This window comes from Hippocampus zosterae, chromosome 1 (assembly GCF_025434085.1).
Source record: "Hippocampus zosterae strain Florida chromosome 1, ASM2543408v3, whole genome shotgun sequence".
In the NCBI taxonomy this organism is placed as follows: Eukaryota; Metazoa; Chordata; class Actinopteri; order Syngnathiformes; family Syngnathidae; genus Hippocampus; species Hippocampus zosterae.
Genome location: NC_067451.1, coordinates 35,808,949 through 35,827,500, shown reverse-complemented (window position 1 = coordinate 35,827,500; position 18,552 = coordinate 35,808,949). Strand labels below are relative to the sequence as shown.

The 18,552-nt window shown below is 46.5% G+C and overlaps 2 protein-coding genes across 6 annotated transcripts in view; one reads left to right on the top strand and one right to left on the bottom strand.

Moving 5' to 3' along the window:
• LOC127596497 (storkhead-box protein 2-like) overlaps nucleotides 1-18,552 on the bottom strand; it is a 148,639-nt gene that overhangs the window by 2,206 nt on the left and 127,881 nt on the right. For all 5 annotated transcript variants that reach the window (XM_052059089.1, XM_052059058.1, XM_052059069.1 and 2 more), the window contains one exon: nucleotides 13,158-15,549. In XM_052059089.1, the coding sequence (XP_051915049.1) occupies nucleotides 13,158-15,549 (2,392 nt within the window). The remainder of the gene's footprint in view (nucleotides 1-13,157; nucleotides 15,550-18,552) is intronic.
• The window catches only part of tmem129 (transmembrane protein 129, E3 ubiquitin protein ligase), a 207,998-nt gene continuing 191,393 nt past the window's right edge, over nucleotides 1,948-18,552 (top strand). Inside the window, exon 1 of the mRNA XM_052060000.1 lies at nucleotides 1,948-3,214. Within this exon, the coding sequence (XP_051915960.1) occupies nucleotides 2,189-3,175 (987 nt within the window). The 5' untranslated portion in view covers nucleotides 1,948-2,188 and the 3' untranslated portion in view covers nucleotides 3,176-3,214. The remainder of the gene's footprint in view (nucleotides 3,215-18,552) is intronic.

The following is an 18,552-nucleotide window of genomic DNA, read 5'->3' as shown; positions in this document are numbered from 1 at the left end:
CTTCAGCATCAGTGATCCTGGAGACTCTGGGCTATAAGAGCAACCATGGAAGCCATGAGATACGTTACCCACCATGGAAAAGACAGTTGGAGGCTAAGATCAAGGGGGCCGGAAAGATGTGAGTGAATTGACGAGGCCCAGAGAGCTGTGATGAAAAGGCCGATACCCGAGAGGTACATCCAGATGACCATACCCGAAGCACTCGAAACTGCCAAACAAAGGCTCCAAGCCTTGTCCAGTCCCGTATTGACTACTGCAACTCACTCCTCTTCGGTGTCCATCAAAAATTCCTCCATAAACTTCAACTTGTTCAGAATTCAGCAGCCCGGATCATCACGAGAACCCCCTCCTTCCATCATATCACCCCCATCCTCCGACAGCTCCACTGGCTTCCTGTCAAACTTAGAATCAACTTCAAAATACTTCTCTATACATTCAAAGCCATCCATAACCTTGCGCCCCCCTATCTGTCAGATCTTCTTCAAATCTCCATTCCCTCTCGCTCACTCAGGTCCTCATCCTCCCTCCACCTTTTTCTACCCTCTGCCTGTCTCAGTACAATGGGGTGCAGAGCCTTCAGTCGCTCTGCCCCCAAACTCTGGAACTCACTTCCTCCCAACATTCGTAATATTGACTCTCTTTCCTTATTCAAAACCCAGCTCAAAACCCACCTATTCAGACTTGCCTACCCGCCTTAAATCTTTCTTTATTTATTATTTTATCTGTGTTTTACTATTGGTCTTGGCTGTACAGTGTCCTTGAGTGTTGTGAAAGGCGCTTACAAATGTGATGTATTATTATTATTATTATTATAAAGCGGTACACGAAAGAGAATGAGGCTAGACGAATAAACAGGCTGTTCGCAACACAACCTGCGAAAGTGTACGCTCAGTGGCACGGTCCTAACAACAGAGCTGACCCACCAAGACTGGAAACTGAAAGGTACTGGAAAGGCATATGGGAGAAGGAGGTTGCACATAACAGCAGTGCACAATGGCTGGTGACCCTGAGAGAGGAGCACAGCAACCTCCCTGAACAGAACCCAGTTACCATAACAGTGGCAGACATACAGGAAAGAGTCTCAGATATGAAGAACTGGACAGCACCAGGCCCGGACATGGTCCACACCTACTGGCTAAAGAAACTCACAGCACTCCATGAGCGCCTAGCAGTACAAATGAACCAGCTGCTGAGGGATGGGACTCACCCAGAATGGCTAATCGAAGGGCGAACGATCCTGATCATGAAGGATCCCTTGAAGGGTGCAGCCCCATCCAACTATCGGCCAATAACCTGTCTCTCCACAACATGGAAGCATTGGAACACATGGATCAATACATGAACGAAGCACAGAAGGGCATTGGTAGAGATACCAGAGGAGCCAAACATCAGCTCCTGGTTGACAGAGCAGTCGCACAAGACTGCAGGTCCCGACGTACCAACCTGTGCACAGCTTGGATTGATTACAAGAAAGCCTATGACTCGATGCCACATACATGGATCACTGAATGTTGTATAAGGTGAACAGGACCCTAAGAGCCTTCGTTGCGAACTCGATGAGGATGTGGAAAACCACACTTGAAGCCAATGGCAAGCCACTTACCCAAGTGTCCATCAAATGTGGCATATACCAAGGTGATGCACTCTCCCCACTGCTGTTCTGCATAGGACTGAACCCCCTAAGCCAAGTAATCACCAAGACAGGCTATGGATACCGCCTCAGAAATGGAGATACAATCAGTCACCCTCTACATGGATGACATAAAGCTGTATGCTAAGAGCGAAAGGGACATAGATTCCCTGATCCACACAACCAGGATCTACAGCAGTGACATCGGGATGTCATTCGGGCTCGAGAAATATAGTCGGATGGTGACTAAGAGAGGAAAGGTAGTCCGCACTGAAGGGGTCTCACTCCCTGAAGGAACAATAGCAGACATTGAGGACAGCGACCTACCTCGGTATACCACAAGCCAATGGAAACCTCGAACTGGCAACAAGGAAAGCGGCTACGGCCAAATACCTCCAGCGAGTGAGGCAAGTCCTAAGAAGCCAGCTCAATGGCAAGAATAAGACCCGGGCAATAAACAGCTATGCCCTGCCAGTGATCAGATACCCTGCAGGAATAATAAGGTGGCCAAAGGAAGAGATTCAGACCACGGACGTTAAGACCCGAAAGCTCCTAACCATGCATGGAGGGTTCCATCCCAAATCCAGCACCCTGAGACTGTACGCAAGCCGAAAGGAAGGAGGCCGGGGACTAGTGAGTGTGAGAGCCACTGTCCAGGATGAAACATCCAAGCTCCATGAATACATCAAGGAGAAGGCTCCAACCGATGATGTACTCAGAGAATGTCTCAGACAATGGGGAACAGAAGATGAGGCGCTGGAAGAGGGACCATCATGGGAGGACAAGCCCCTACATGGGATGTACCACCGGACCATAACTGAAGTGGCTGATCTCAAGAAGTCCTATCAGTGGCTAGAGAGGGCTGGCCTGAAGGACAGCACAGAGGCACTCATCCTGGCTGCTCAGGAGCAGGCCTTGGGCACCAGAGCCATCGAGGCCCAGATATACCACACCAGACAAGACCCAAGGTGTAGGTTGTGCAAAGAGGAACCTGAGACGATCCAACACATAACTGCAGGGTGTAAGATGCTGGCAGGGAAAGCCTACATGGAACGCCATAACCAGGTGGCTGGCATAGTCTACCAAAACATCTGTGCGGAGTATGGACTGGAAACCCCAAGGTCAAAATGGGAAACACCTCCGAAGGTGGTGGAGAATGACAGAGCGAAGATCCTGTGGGACTTCCAGATCCAGACTGACAAGATGGTAATGGCGAACCAACCAGATATCGTGATCATAGATAAAGGGCAGAGGAAAGCCGTTGTAGTGGATGTAGCGGTCCCAAGTGATGGAAACATCAGGAAGAAGGAACATGAGAAACTCGAGAAATACCAAGGGCTCAGAGAGGAGCTGGAGAGAGCCTGGAAGGTAAAGGTGACAGTCGTGCCTGTGGTGGTCGGAGCACTCGGGGCAGTGACCCCCAAACTAGATGAGTGGTTGCAACAGATCCCGGGAACAACATCGGACATCTCAGTCCAGAAATGTGCAGTGCTGGGAACAGCAAGGATACTGCGCAGAACCCTCAAGCTTCCTGGCCTTTGGTAGAGGACCCGAGCTGAATGAGGGACGGACACCACCCGAGGGGTGAGATGAGATTTATATATATATATATATATATATATATATAAATGAAGCTATTATTTATTGCTCATTGACTTTAACCAGCAATCAGGCAACTCCCAAGACATCATGGAGGATCAAGGAAGTCAAGCCATGTCAAATTTTGAACAAGCCATAAAATCGTGCTGCGTCACAAGTTATGGTGGAGTGATAATTTTTTGTTCCCCCACTCATCCTACTACAAAATGTACATTATCTCTAAAATTGAATGAACACTTACATCTCTAAGAATGAAATAGAAAAATTGAATTAACAAAATCAATTATTTATATGAAAAAAATAATTTGCATTCTTTTCATACTTATGCTTATATGATTGGCACACAGCGAATGTGGCGATAAATCTTCAACCATGCTGCACGTGGGCGTCAACATGTCAAATCATCATCTGATTTAAATATTTCATATGTTGTTTCTGGTGGCAATCTGTTCCCCAAACCTAATTAGTGTGTGGAAATGTGCGAGCGGAAAAACGTGTGCACTTTGTAGGTTGTCACTTTTTGAAGGTGAGTAAAGTTGATGTGCATTAGTTTACGAAAGCACTGCCACATCAAACGAATGTGGTCCAGTTGAAAGGTTCTTCTATTTCGGCACCGGACATCACTATGGCTAAGTGAGTTTTATTCACATGCATTCTTCAAGTCGGCAAGAGAAGTTTGCAGTTGAGTGCCGCTGTGCGCTTTCAAGCCAACAGCCAAATTTTCATATCACATTCAGACTGCTCCGAACAGATGTCACTTGGCTCTGTAGAACGAGAGCCGCTCTACCAGTGTTGCGTTAGAAAGGCCGAGCGTTACTTGGGCGATACAAGCTCAAGGGAGGAGTGTTGGAGGTGCCGTCAGTACGTGATATGTGCCCTAGGTGTGAGTGTGAATGGTTGTTCGTTTCTGTGTGCCCTGCGATTGGCTGGCAACTTATTCAGGGTGTCCCCCGCCTACTGCGCGAGGACAGCTGGGACAGGCTCCAGCACCCCCCGCGACCCTAGTGAGGATCAAGCGGCTCGGAAGGTGAATGAATGAATATTACTGGCGACATTGACTCAAAGTGTTTTGTTGACTCGTTATTCCTCTTTTGTCTTTGATTCAAGGCTATCGACCTCACCTAAAAGTCTTCTTGACAACCGGTGCACTGAATGTGGATAACTTCCATGCAAAATGCACATCGCACTGGTCTGTAGCTTAGTTGTAAAAATCAACTCAGTGGAATCGATGCTCGTGGTCAATCTGTTGTGCTCAGTTACAAGTGGGGCAGGTCGGCAGGTAGTGCCGGTTTGGTTACACTGTGCTCGTTTTTGTGCTTAAAACTCGTTGTTTTCGATAAAATCTAAATCGGTCTTGTGAATTCTTGACCTATTCAAGGCTGTACTGACCTCATCCTCAACTAATTTAGATATAGAACACCGCGTGTTTTGCGTCTAGCTATTTATCTCTTTTTTTGGAAATAAAATCATGGCTTCCAAATCAAGGTTATGAGTTATTAGACTAACTCTATAGTCTAAAATTATTGAAAAGATAGTTTTCAATGTAAAAGAAAAACATGTGAATACATTTGATATTTCAACACTTTTATGAGCAGGTCCATTTTGCGTCCCCAAGAGCTTTGAGTTTTCTGAATAAACTGCCATTGCCGTTATGATGAGGTTATGAATGATTTACCTATCAAATGCCCTAATACAATACAACAGTTATTCCACCTTGAATTTGTTTTAAATGCTATTTTGTTTTTGTCTGTTGATATAAAGCAGGGGTTGTTACGACAAAAAGGGCATGAAATCAATTAAAAAAATGTGTGTTACTGAAAAGATTTGATGTGATGATCAAAGCCAGTTGCACAGCTGAATATCAAATGTGGCATATTCCAAGGAGATGCGCTGTCCCCCACTGCTGTATATATATATTTATCAGGCCAAATTTTATGGTATACATGCATGTAGAAGTGAATGTTCGTCGGAATTAACTTTACTTAATGTTATAAATTTATATATATATAAGATGTATAACTTAGGTTAGTGTACAAATAACAAAACACAGGAAATGTAAACATGTACTGTATATGTTTTGCTGACTTTCGCTGCATCTCGTCCTTTGAAAAATCCGCGATGCACTGAAATGCTTCAGACAACAAAGTGTATGCAGAAAAGTGGTGAAGATTGCACGACTGTCTCTGTCCTATGTGTTGTCTTGTGTTATTTTTGTTATTTTGACTTCAAAATGGCGCCGCGAGAGTGGCTGCCTTTCCAGCAGCTCCTATTTTTTTGTTGTTCTACTTCTTCCTTTCATAACTTTGCTGCTGTGAATCTGGAATTTCTCCATTGCGAGACTAATAAAGGTTTTCTTAATCTTAAACCGCGATGAGTGAATTGCGAAGTAGCGAGGGAACACTGTACAGCAATGACATCGGAATGCCATCTACGCGACAGAAGATAATCACAACCGAACCGAATTGAACTACCGGAGGGCAGAGTAGCACATGTGAGGGACTTGTAGCTGTCCTTCATACTTTGGAATTCCAAATAGATACCATGAGGGTGGACACAGTCAAATACCAAAGAAGGGTGAGGTAGGTCCTGAACCGTCAGTTGAGCGGCAGAATAAGATCCAGGCCATTAACACCGACGCCCTGCCAGTAATCAGATATGGCACTGGCATAATACCCTGGCTTCTGGAAGAAAATGATCTATATTTTGAATTTCATGCAAAATCGCTGGTTGAGTGAAATGTTATATCTTGCGCAATCTATCAAGGACATCATTGATCGGATCCGCGAAACAAGACATTACAGGAAACAAGCTCGGTCACTTTGGGGTCGTTTTGTGCTGCCATAATGTATACGTAGCCCTGAAGTGAATCTATTTTTAGCCTTGAATTGTGTCATGAAAGCTGAAAGACTTTGCAGCGGGATGCACAAGTACTGCTTCCGTGCCCTCGACCAATGACAAAGTCATAGCGTTCATGTATTTTTTTTTTCTTTTTAAGTTCCCAAAACACTTCAGTTATGCACAAAAAACAAAGGAGTTACAGTAAATGTGTTATTTATTTAATTCTAACATCTTTGTAATTCAAAATAATTTTCAGCGCTATAAAAATCCTCATCTCACCCCTCGGGTGGTGTCCGTCCCTCATTCAGCTCGGGTCCTCTACCAGAGGCCAGGAAGCTTGAGGGTGCTGCGCAGTATCCTTGCTGTTCCCAGCACTGCACATTTCTGGACTGAGATGTCCGATGTTTATCCCGGGATTTGTTGCAACCACTCATCTAGTTTGGGGGTCACTGCCCCGAGTGCTCCGACCACCACAGGCACGACTGTCACCTTTACCTTCCAGGCTCTCTCCAGCTCCTCTCTGAGCCCTTGGTATTTCTCGAGTTTCTCGTGTTCCTTCTTTCTGATGTTTCCATCACTTGGGACCGCTACATCCACTACAATACAATACAATACATGCTGATTTATATAGCGCTTTCACAACAGCGGCAGCTGTAACAAAGCGCTTTACAAAACAGTTAACATAAAGTAAAATAATAAACACAACACATAACATAAAACACGGACAGTCGTGCAGTCCGAACCACTTTTCCGTCACACGCTTTGTTTTTTGAAGCAGTTTGAGATGAAAGAGGAGAGAATCAAAGTGTCCTTTAACCAGTGGATCAGAGACGTCATGCTCAAAATGTGCACACGTCGGCTACAAGCTAAGTTTCAAAGTCAACAAGAAGCTGTAGCATCCATTGACGGAAAAAGAGATTGGTTCACTTCTCCTGTCCCATGGAAATCCATTTCAATTCCAAGCGGCGACTCACTACAACGGCTTTCCTCTGCCCTTTATCTATGATCACGATATCTGGTTGGTTCGCCATTACCATCTTGTCAGTCTGGATCTGGAAGTCCCACAGGATCTTCGCTCTGTCATTCTCCACCACCTTCGGAGGTGTTTCCCATTTTGACCTTGGGGTTTCCAGTCCATACTCCGCACAGATGTTTCGGTAGACTATGCCAGCCACCTGGTTATGGCGTTCCATGTAGGCTTTCCCTGCCAGCATCTTACACCCTGCAGTTATGTGTTGGATAATCTCAGGTGCCTCTTTGCACAACCTACACCGTGGGTCTTGTCTGGTGTGGTATATCTGGGCCTCAATGGCTCTGGTGCTCAGGGCCTGCTCCTGAGCAGCCAGGATGAGTGCCTCTGTGCTGTCCTTCAGGCCAGCCCTCTCTAGCCACTGATAGGACTTCTTGAGATCAGCCACCTCAGTTATGGTCCGGTGGTACATCCCGTGTAGGGGCTTGTCCTCCCATGATGGTCCCTCTTCCAGCGCCTCATCTTCTGTTCCCCATTGTCTGAGACATTCTCTGAGTACGTCATCCGTTGGAGCCTTCTCCTTGATGTATTCATGGAGCTTGGATGTTTCATCCTGGACAGTGGCTCTCACACTCACTAGTCCCCGGCCTCCTTCCTTTCGGCTTGCGTACAGTCTCAGGGTGCTGGATTTGGGATGGAACCCTCCATGCATGGTTAGGAGCTTTCGGGTCTTAACGTCCGTGGTCTGAATCTCTTCCTTTGGCCACCTTATTATTCCTGCAGGGTATCTGATCACTGGCAGGGCATAGCTGTTTATTGCCCGGGTCTTATTCTTGCCATTGAGCTGGCTTCTTAGGACTTGCCTCACTCGCTGGAGGTATTTGGCCGTAGCCGCTTTCCTTGTTGCCAGTTCGAGGTTTCCATTGGCTTGTGGTATACCGAGGTAGGTCGCTGTCCTCAATGTCTGCTATTGTTCCTTCAGGGAGTGAGACCCCTTCAGTGCGGACTACCTTTCCTCTCTTAGTCACCATCCGACTACATTTCTCAAGCCCGAATGACATCCCGATGTCGCTGCTGTAGATCCTGGTTGTGTGGATCAGGGAATCTATGTCCCTTTCGCTCTTAGCATACAGCTTGATGTCATCCATGTAGAGGAGGTGACTGATTGTAGCTCCATTTCTGAGGCGGTATCCATAGCCTGTCTTGGTGATTACTTGGCTTAGGGGGTTCAGTCCTATGCAGAACAGCAGTGGGGAGAGTGCATCACCTTGGTATATGCCACATTTGATGGACACTTGGGTAAGTGGCTTGCCATTGGCTTCAAGTGTGGTTTTCCACATCCACATCCATCGAGTTCGCAACGAAGGCTCTTAGGGTCCTGTTCACCTTATACAACTCCAAGCATTCAGTGATCCATGTATGTGGCATCGAGTCATAGGCTTTCTTGTAATCAATCCAAGCTGTGCACAGGTTGGTACGTCGGGACCTGCAGTCTTGTGCGACTGTTCTGTCAACCAGGAGCTGATGTTTGGCTCCTCTGGTATCTCTACCAATGCCCTTCTGTGCTTCGTTCATGTATTGATCCATGTGTTCCAATGCTTCCATGTTGTGGAGAGACAGGTTATTGGCCAATAGTTGGATGGGGCTGCACCCTTCGAGGGATCCTTCATGATCAGGATCGTTCGCCCTTCGGTTAGCCATTCTGGGTGAGTCCCATCCCTCAGCAGCTGGTTCATTTGTACTGCTAGGCGCTCATGGAGTGCTGTGAGTTTCTTTAGCCAGTAGGTGTGGACCATGTCCGGGCCTGGTGCTGTCCAGTTCTTCATATCTGAGACTCTTTCCTGTATGTCTGCCACTGTTATGGTAACTGGGTTCTGTTCAGGGAGGTTGCTGTGCTCCTCTCTCAGGGTCACCAGCCATTGTGCACTGCTGTTATGTGCAACCTCCTTCTCCCATATGCCTTTCCTGTACCTTTCAGTTTCCAGTCTTGGTGGGTCAGCTCTGTTGTTAGGACCCTGCCACTGAGCGTACACTTTCGCAGGTTGTGTTGCGAATTGTCAGGTTGTCTGGCCTCATTCTCTTTCGTGTACCGCTTTAGGCGACTGGACAAGGCTTGGAGCCTTTGTTTGGCAGTTTCGAGTGCTTCAGGTATGGTCATCTGGATGTACCTCTCGGGTATCAGCCTTTTCATCACACCTCTCTGGGCCTCCGTCAATTGACTCACATCTTTCCGGGCCGTCTTGATCTTAGCCTCCAACCGTCCATGGTGGGTAACGTATCGCATGGCTTCCATGGTTGCTCTTATAGCCCAGAGTCTCCAGGATCACTGATGCTGAAGCGTATATCAGCTCATTGGTTTCTGTGATCGTTACAGTAGGGATCGCCCTCAGTGCTGCATTCACACTTTCTATGAGACTTTCAGGTGGTACTTCACATAGCCGTTGTAATCGGTTTCTAGGTTGCCCAGCTTTCATTCTCGCCATGATCTTAGCTTTCAGGTCAGTTGCTGCCTCGCTCAGCATTTCATTCATTGGGGCTGGCCACCCAATCTCATATTCTGCATTCATTGGGGCTTGCCTCCCAATCTCTTGTATGACCTCCTCCTCTGATCTGGCAGCCTGGGGCCCTTCACCATGGAACCTGCATTGTTTCGAGGTAACCATTTAGCCCACGTTCTCTGCATGTACCCCCTCTGACTAGGGTTGCTTGAGTAGTAGCATTCCAACAGAGCCATGTTTTCGCATCTCGCCTATCTCCGCTTTGTTCCAGTAGCCCATTTTTCATCAAGGTGCTCTGGTTCCCCAGCACCTGACGCAGACCTTGTTTGGCCGGGCGACGTCTGAGCCGGCATGTCATTTGTTTTATTGTCATTGTTTTATATATATATATATATATATATATATATATATATATATATATATATATATATATATAATGTTAGAGCTGTCAGTTTAGCGTGTTTTTATCGTTAATTATATTTAAATGAATTTTAACGTGATTAAATTTCTTCTCGCAAGATTAACGCGGCACACGTCACAGCGGATTTACGTTGCTCTATAAATAAACCAGAAACAAAACAACAAGCGCTCTGCAGAAGTCCCAGCCCATGTCTGTTTTGCCTGCCACGGCAGCGCGACACACCGAAAACTGATAACTTAAAGAGTTTATGAATGGAAAGTTTACTTTTAAAAGTTGCCAGATTGCTCCACTGAAAAGACCAAAGTTATCTGGATGTTTTGCAGTCGTAAACTGAGCTATCATCATAGCACGTTGAGTCTGAAATACCACTTAATGGCCAAGCACACAGCTGACGTGAGTACTAGGCCCCTTCGTCTAAGACAGACAGCTATGGATCATTTCAAAGCGAAGAAAATGGATGACACGAGGGAGAACAAATTTGCTGAAACCATAGCTAAATGTATGGCTACAGCATGCAAGCCTGTCAACATTGTCCACAGCTCGACTCAAGCTGAAATTATTCGCATTGCATCGAAGAACTCTATTACGGATTGCCAGCGAGAGCCTCCAATACAAGCTGTGTACAGTGATTGTACGTAGCGGAGAAGGCTAAGGTACACCAAGCGGGAGAAGACACTGTTTCGGGAGAGAAATAAGAGACTAGGTTGATGAGCCTCTGGTGAATCAAGAGCAGGTAGCCTGTTGAGTATGATGTATGCCACTGATGCGATTGTTACTTGTTTGGAACTATTTTGTGTGGAAGGTTACCGCGTTCCGTGTCCATATAAATAATGGGGGTGGAGCTTCTCTGTGTTCGTCTGACAGTGACTGTGAGCTGAGGCACGTCAAGAGTTCAGCGGGGCAGTCGTAGCGAACACACTGAAAATAAAACTTCTCCAGTGTTGTGTTGTGCCTCGAAACAAGTGTAGTCGTCCGAAATGATGTCTACACAAAACCGTAGAGAGACTTCTGTGCAAGAAGGACCAACAGAATCAACATAGCCTGACTGCTGTGTTCAAAGCAAATTTGAGAAAAACGAAATATGCAACCATGGCTTAAATCCACTACAGGCTGAGTACTAGTTTACCTTAAATGTGCACTTTATAAATTTATATTGCTCTGTTTTGATTCCCTAAAAAGAGCTGTTAAAGCAGCTGTTGTGTGACAAAATATTTTTTCACTGTTGTTGATGGACAGTAATACCGTGTGAGAGATTGTGTGAATAACTGCTCCAAGTGAAAAATTCTCATGTAAAATTGAAAATCGTTGTTTCATTAGATATTTGCATTTTGCATGTAGAAAATTGATCCATGATTCCATTTTGATGAGAGCATTAAAACGGGAAAAATAGGACAAAAAAAATATAAAAGGAAATTCAGAAGCGATAAAAAAATGTGTGAGTAATCACGATTAATTTTGAGTTAATTAGAGTTATTTATGACATTTGCATTTTTAATTTGATTAAATATTTTGATAGTTTGACAGCTCCGGGCGGCTCATCAGCTAGTTCCTGCGGAAGGCTGGTAAGGTGGTGGTTCGCCGCCCGGAGGGCGGCTCATCAGCTAGTTCCTGCGGAAGGCTGGTAAGGTGGGCCTTCGGCCCACAAAAGTGTTGTTGCTTTCTTCAACTTTTTGTTCATCTTCATTGCTTATCGCGAAACTAAAGAGATGTTTAGCTCTACTAAATAACTAACAATTTTATTGCAATGCTTGTGGGTAGACAACATTTTTTCGCTAAGATGCCCGCGCGATCATAGTGAGCCACTGCCTGAGCGGCGCAGTGTCGGTGCGGAGCGGCGCGGTGAAGTAGGTACGTTTTGAAAAGGGACAGACGGAAGGACAGACTGCGTGCGGGACGACGCGCAATATATATATAATATTTATACCCTTTAAAGGTCACTGAAGTATTTGCTGTTAACCGCAATGATGTTTAAAAGCCATCGGGTATGAGTGACCAAGTAACACAACAATTCCCCCTGAATACAGCATCCGTCTCATTTGCTTGAACTACCAAAAACTATGAGTTGCAAACCACTTGGTCCACAGGAGCTTTGTGTTTCCTGGAAATAAATGTTACTGGAACTTTTGGTGGTAAAGGGGATTATATATGCACACACTGTATACATGTCCCTATTTATTGTTCTCCTATTGGATGGCGATACAAATTTGATGTTGCATCTGATTCAAAGTATGAAATTATTGCATGTTTCTGCAATATGCACATTGCATGAGCCATAACGAGACAACAATGTTTTGGGGTTTTTAAAAAATATGTTATAGAGCACTAATTGCCATGGAAAGGCTGATGGTGATATTTTCAGGGGTGGAGGTGGGCCTTTAATTTGCTACACATTACTTCTGATCATTTGTGGTTGTGCTGCCCACACTATCACCAGTGAGCTCTCACGTTCGTCAGCCTCATAAATACCAAAACAACAACATCGACACAGTCCGGGTGTCCACCTTGCCTTGCGTGATGCAGAGGCTGGTTATACAATGCGAGAAGAAGAGCACAGATCTTTCTGCTCATCTATGATAAGCGCTTTTGCAGTTTCCCTTTTCTCAGGAGCCATTTTGACTGTGAAGCGCTTTGTTTACTTGTTTTGCAAAAGTTCAACGTGGGACCTCCTCCCACGTCCGTTCATAAAAACACAGCTGCTGCTGGCATCTACTGTTGGGGCAATGTATTGTATGTAGTCGGAACTTCCGCCGTGCAATAACATGCACAGGCGGCTAATTTGACATGATTACAGTGACATTAACCACTTGTTTACGAATTAAATATACGCTACAGTTCAATAATTTGACATACATAATGACAAAAATGAAATTATTTGAGCTTTCCATGAGTCTACCGCGTCAATCATTTATGATTAGCAGATCGAGGATGTGGAGGCAGAACCTCCGTCTACGTATGCAATGGATTTTAGGCCACACAAGGATAGAACGACTTATCAGTTATGCATGTTTCCAATGATGGTTGTGCAGCATAGATCCATCCTTTCGTCTATGACGAAACCCTTTGTATTTCGTAAATAATTTGTTTAATTGTTCATAAAGAAGGACGCTCATAACTCGAGGTTCCACTGTATAAATGTGCGGCTATTCCAATGGCATAATCAGAAAACAATGTTACTGCATGTACACACATGCCAACACTTACCTTGGCGAATTGAATCCGCTGTCAACAGTCACGGAGCTGGAGTCCATACTGTCCAGTCTAGCAGAGTGCGCCGAGTGGTGATTCTGACTGGGTTCCGGAAGGTTCTCTTTAGCACCAGGGAAGGTGAGGGTTCGTTCAAACCTTCTCTGTAGATCCCTCTCCTTCTCTCGCTCCAAGAGCCACTGCATGGTGCCTGCTCCACCGCCTCCCATTCCAACACCACCTCCGCCAGTTTTGCCGTCCTCCCCTCGACTTTTAGTTCCTCCCTCCTCAATTTCGTCATCATCTGAAACATTGTAATAGTCAAAGGAGGCCTCTGCAGCACTGGTTGTGGGTTCACTCCCTTGTATGGGAACAGAGGGAGTCGCAACCAGAGGTTTTGGCGCATCGAAGGCCTCCTGGGAATCAAGTGCATCGCAGGATGAAGACAGAGTGTTGGAGGTAAGGACAGGGGTTTTCCTCAAGGAGCTGTATCCTGGCAACGGAAGGCTAGGAGGTGGTTTGAAGAGTGTATCTTTACTAAAAATCTCCTTACGTTTTTCTTGACCACAGGAGGCACTGTGGGGAGGTCGCGCATTTGAAACGGGAGGATCTGGCATCGAGAGAGGTATTGGAGGCAGGCTGCCACCTTTAGGTCCCACTTTGGAAAAGTCTTCCTTCATTTCTGGAGGATGTGGTGTTTGCCTTTCTGTTTGCCTGTCAGCGAAGCCCAATTTTAACCCATCCTGGCTACTTTTGCCAAGAGTTCCCAGAGGGCTTGGAGCTGTGAGCACAGCCTCAGACGAACCGGAGCACTGGAAGTAGCCATCAGGAGGGACAGAGTTGTGCTGTGGTTTAGGAGAGTACGCTGGCAGACTGTCCCGACTCTTACATTTCTCTAAACTCCTGCCGCCATCTAATACGAGCGATTCCCCAGGCTGCTTGGCCGAGGGAGGAGTGGCATGAGGATAGTGACAAGAGCTCTGATTAGCTCGTAAGGTTCCGTCGTCGGTGTAGTAACGGCTTCGATCATCGTAGTAACCCGGTGGTCCAATTAAACCGGCTCCAAGAGGTCCTTTAGAATTTTCCATAGATCTGGAGCGTTCCTTGGCTTTGTCACTGCGTTCATTCCTCGACTTCCTCTCCTGCGTGTGCGAGTGTGAGCGGTGGACTTTTGAGTGGTGCGCCGATGGTCCGTGGCTCGGCTCGGGGAAAGGCATTTCTGTCCGTCGTTTGGCGAGCTCTCCGGACACATCCCATTCTGGCGTGACCGGTAGGTGGGAGGAGTCAAGGATGTTCGGGTTGCTATGTGCCAGATGAAGACGCGTCCGCTGTCGCTCCATGGCCAGGGCATGTTCCCTCGGTGACCGAGCCAGTGATGATGAGTAAGCTCTATAGTCCCTGTCCGTTAGTTCCAAATGGGAACTCTCGCTCTGCTCACCCCGAGTCACCCTTGTCTTACTATGCGAGCGGCTAAGTTTGGTCTGAGATTGCTTCCTATGTCTTCCCCCACTCCTTCTGCTCCTTGAACTGTGATTGGCTGATGATGCCTTGCTCCTCTGTGCACGCTCCTCCTCAAGGCGCTTCATGACTGCCGTATGCCGGGCAAGGTTCTCCACAGTGAGATCGGGGTTGATTCTGCGGATAATCTCCATCTCTATGTGACGCGGGAGCTGGCTGGGTGTCTCTTCATCACGAAGGGGCCACTCCTCGGGGGGGAACTGTGCAGAGAAGGTGGCCAGCTGCTTGGTCTTGTCCTTCTTAAAGCTCAGACGGAACAGCTTCAATCCAAACTTACGACTTGCTGTACCACTTCCTGGCTGCTTCTCGAGCTCACCAGCCCCTCCTCCACCTCCTCCTCCTCCTCCACGATGCTTTGTGAGCGTGTCCGTCTTGAAGGGGAACCCGAGGGTGCTGCGGCTCTTTTCGGTGTTGCCTCCCGCTGGCTGAGGAGGCGACTGTGGAGAGTGCGGGGACGAATATGCCTCCCGGTGGTCTTTGGTGGATCTGAGCTGCAGAGTTGTGTGGTGACTGGGGGTCTCGTCTCCACGGTAGGTGTTGTTGAAAAAGGAATCCACAATTCCGCCTCCCCCACCGTGGTTCGGGTTGGATTTCGGGTGACTTCGATCTCGCACGCCGCCAGAAGTGGATGGAGTGATGGTGCCAGAGAGAGGAGAGGTACACTGAGTCTGCTGATTCTGCTGCTGATTCTGATGTTGCTGCTGTTGGTGCCGGTCAGCGGATCGCTCATCTAAGTGGTACCACTTGGAGCTAGTTCGGATTAGACTTGGAGTGATGAAGTAGGTTTGTGGAGTTACGATAAAATATCCGTCAGGTGTCGGGTAGATCTTGCGTTCACGGACCAACATGTTAAGTGTGTGGTGCAGGACCTCCTCCGTTGGGGTGGGAACACCTGAGAAAAAGTTGAAACAAGAATTAGTTGGAAAAGGGGCAAGTGACACTAATCAGATTATTAGGGCCTTTTCATTGTATTTGCTTTTGAGTCGGTGCAACAAACAAAGAGCGGAGTGGGAAATGAATTTCATCTCATTTTCATTGGTATGGATCAAGTTCCGATGACGCATGTCCTCATTCGGGTCACAAATAACCTGCAGCCTACCCAAGCCGAGATGACTTTCGGCATGATGGTTTTTTGTTTATTTTAAATAAAACCTATTTTATTTTATTTTTTAAAATTTTCCTATATTTTCTTGGCCACAACACATAACTAAACCCCACTCATCACCAAAAGAACACAATACCTACAAGTATTGTAGTCAAGTCGCTTTGAAGTCAAGATGGCGCCCGAGTAGGCAGCCGTCGGCAAGTGCTCTCATGAGCCTTGCTTTTTTGTTGTTGTTGTTTTTGTGTTTGTTTTGTCACTTTGTGTTTGTTGTTATGTCGTATGGACCTGATGTGGACCTTTTTCAGCATTTTTTGGCCACGACATTCATCAAGGAGGAGACTCTGTGCTTGGTGGTTGCGCCTTCTCGGTAGCATGGGTATACCAGCACTGTTTTTGACTGGGAGGAATGTCGGCGCCAGTTGACTGTCGTTGCTGGACAGTCCCGGGGCGCTTGTGTCTTGCGCCTGTAATGGGCAGCATTTTTCACAGAGCTGCTTTGTTCAGCGGAGAGATCGGTGCTGTTGAACGGTCTGCAGCGGGATGGATGTAAGGCTTGAGAAGCCGACGATGAGAAGAAAGGAGCTAGCGCGGAGCGCCGATGCGGATTTGGAACTGGGAGTCGCGGCTTGGAGTTTGAAGTGGATTACGTGGTACAGGAGAAGTGAACCAATCTCTTTTTGTCAATGGACGCTACAGCTTCGTGTTTGCTTTCAAAACTTAGCTTGTAGCAGATGTGTGCACATTTTCAGCATGACGTCTCTGATCCACTGGTGAAAGGACACTTTGATCCTCTCCTCTTTCATCTATAACTGCTTCAGACAACAAAATGTATGCAGAAAAGTGGTGACGATTGCACGACTGTCTGTGTCCTATGTGTTGTGTTGTGTTATTTTTGTTATTTTGACTGCAAAATGGCGCCACCAGAGTGGCTGCCTTTCCAGCAGCTCCTATATTTTGTTGTTCTACTTCTTCCTTTCATAACTTTTCTGCTGTGGTTCGAACCGGCGGAGAGGGAGCCGAGTGTGTGATCATCGGAGCAACTAAACCGTTGTTCGCTCTCAGAGACCCGCTCTCGCCGATATTGAAGACAATTTTCCTGTATGCCGAGTCATTTCTCTAACTTTGTCCGAGAAAATCTCCTACATTGAGTCAGATCGGTGCAAGGTCACATGAAATAATACATAAAATAAAAAAAAAATTATATTCATCAATTGTTTTCATATTACAAAACACAGGCTTGAACAAGGGAGAGCAAGATATTTTACAGTGGTGTACAAAGCCTTTTCTGTTCAACTAATCTGTCAAAATTGATTTCCAACTGTATTTTGTCTGCATTTCATAGCAGTGTCTTGGCTGACAAGCTTTCAGTAAGGCCCTTCAGACTCACGATTGCTGGTCAGTGCTAAAACCCGACAATTGAAATGTCTGATGGCAATATTATTTATAGGCCATACAGCTCCTACCCGAATAGTCATGCTCAAATCGCTTGCTCCCCCCCACCCCTCTAACTTCTTCATCTCTCTCACTATCTCCACTCTCTCTCCCTTTATCAGTCTGCCGGTATTACTGACACTTACATCACAGCAGCCTTTTGGCCCAGGCAGGATGATGCAACTTGATGCACACAGACAAGCTGCTGCAGTGCAGTATGCATGCATGAAACTGGGCACACACACGCACACACCAACTCTTCAACAGTTTGCATTCATTTCCCGAAAGACGTCACAATAAAATGTTTACTTCCCAACAATTGATCTGCGCGCAGACACGCACGCACGCACGCACGCACGCGCACACACACACACACACACACACACACACACACACACACACACACACACACACACGCACACACGAACACCCACACACACACACACACACACCCACACACACACACACACACACACACACACACACACCCACACACACACACACACACACGTTACCTTTAGCATCCCGCGGATAAAACTACAAACAAGTACAAATAAGACAATTGAACACATCCGAACACTTCATTTTGTGGGTAAATCGGCATGAGATGAAATTGTGCCTCACCTTAATAATATTCATTTGGAGGGTAATTACATTTTACATTATTTCAAGTCATGAAAATGTTCATACACTATCTATCCTATCTTCCAAGCCGCTTGATCCTCACTAGGGTCGCGGGGGGTGCTGGAGCCTATCCCAGCTGACTTCGGGCAGTAGGCGGGGGACACCCTGAATCGGTTGCCAGCCAATTGCAGGGCACACAGAAACGAACAACCATTCGCACTCACACTCAAACCTAGGGACAATTTAGAGTGTTCAATCAGCCTGCCATGCATGTTTTTGGAATGTGGGAGGAAACCGGAATACCCGGAGAAAACCCACGCAGGCCCGGGGAGAACATGCAAACTCCACACAGTGAGGCCGGAGCTAGAATCGAACCCGGTACCTCTGCACTGTGAAGCCGACGTGCTAACCACTGGACTACCCGGCCGCCCACTGTTAATACACTCTGTATGGTATATGAAACCAACTATCTGTACTTGAACTGAATATCAGATTAACGCGTTTAGCAAATGTCACACATTACAAAATAATCTCATACAGTATCTAGATTTTACCGCTGTCAATCAAACATTACCTTCTGGTAATTATCATGATCACATGTCAGAATTGTGAAATCAGTCTGAGGAAAAGACTCAAATACTATTGTCAACCCAATGCCAGCTGCTAGACAGACACCAATGTGTTTGCGTGTGTGTGTGTGTGTGTGTCCATGAGTGCGTGTGCATGTGTGTTTGG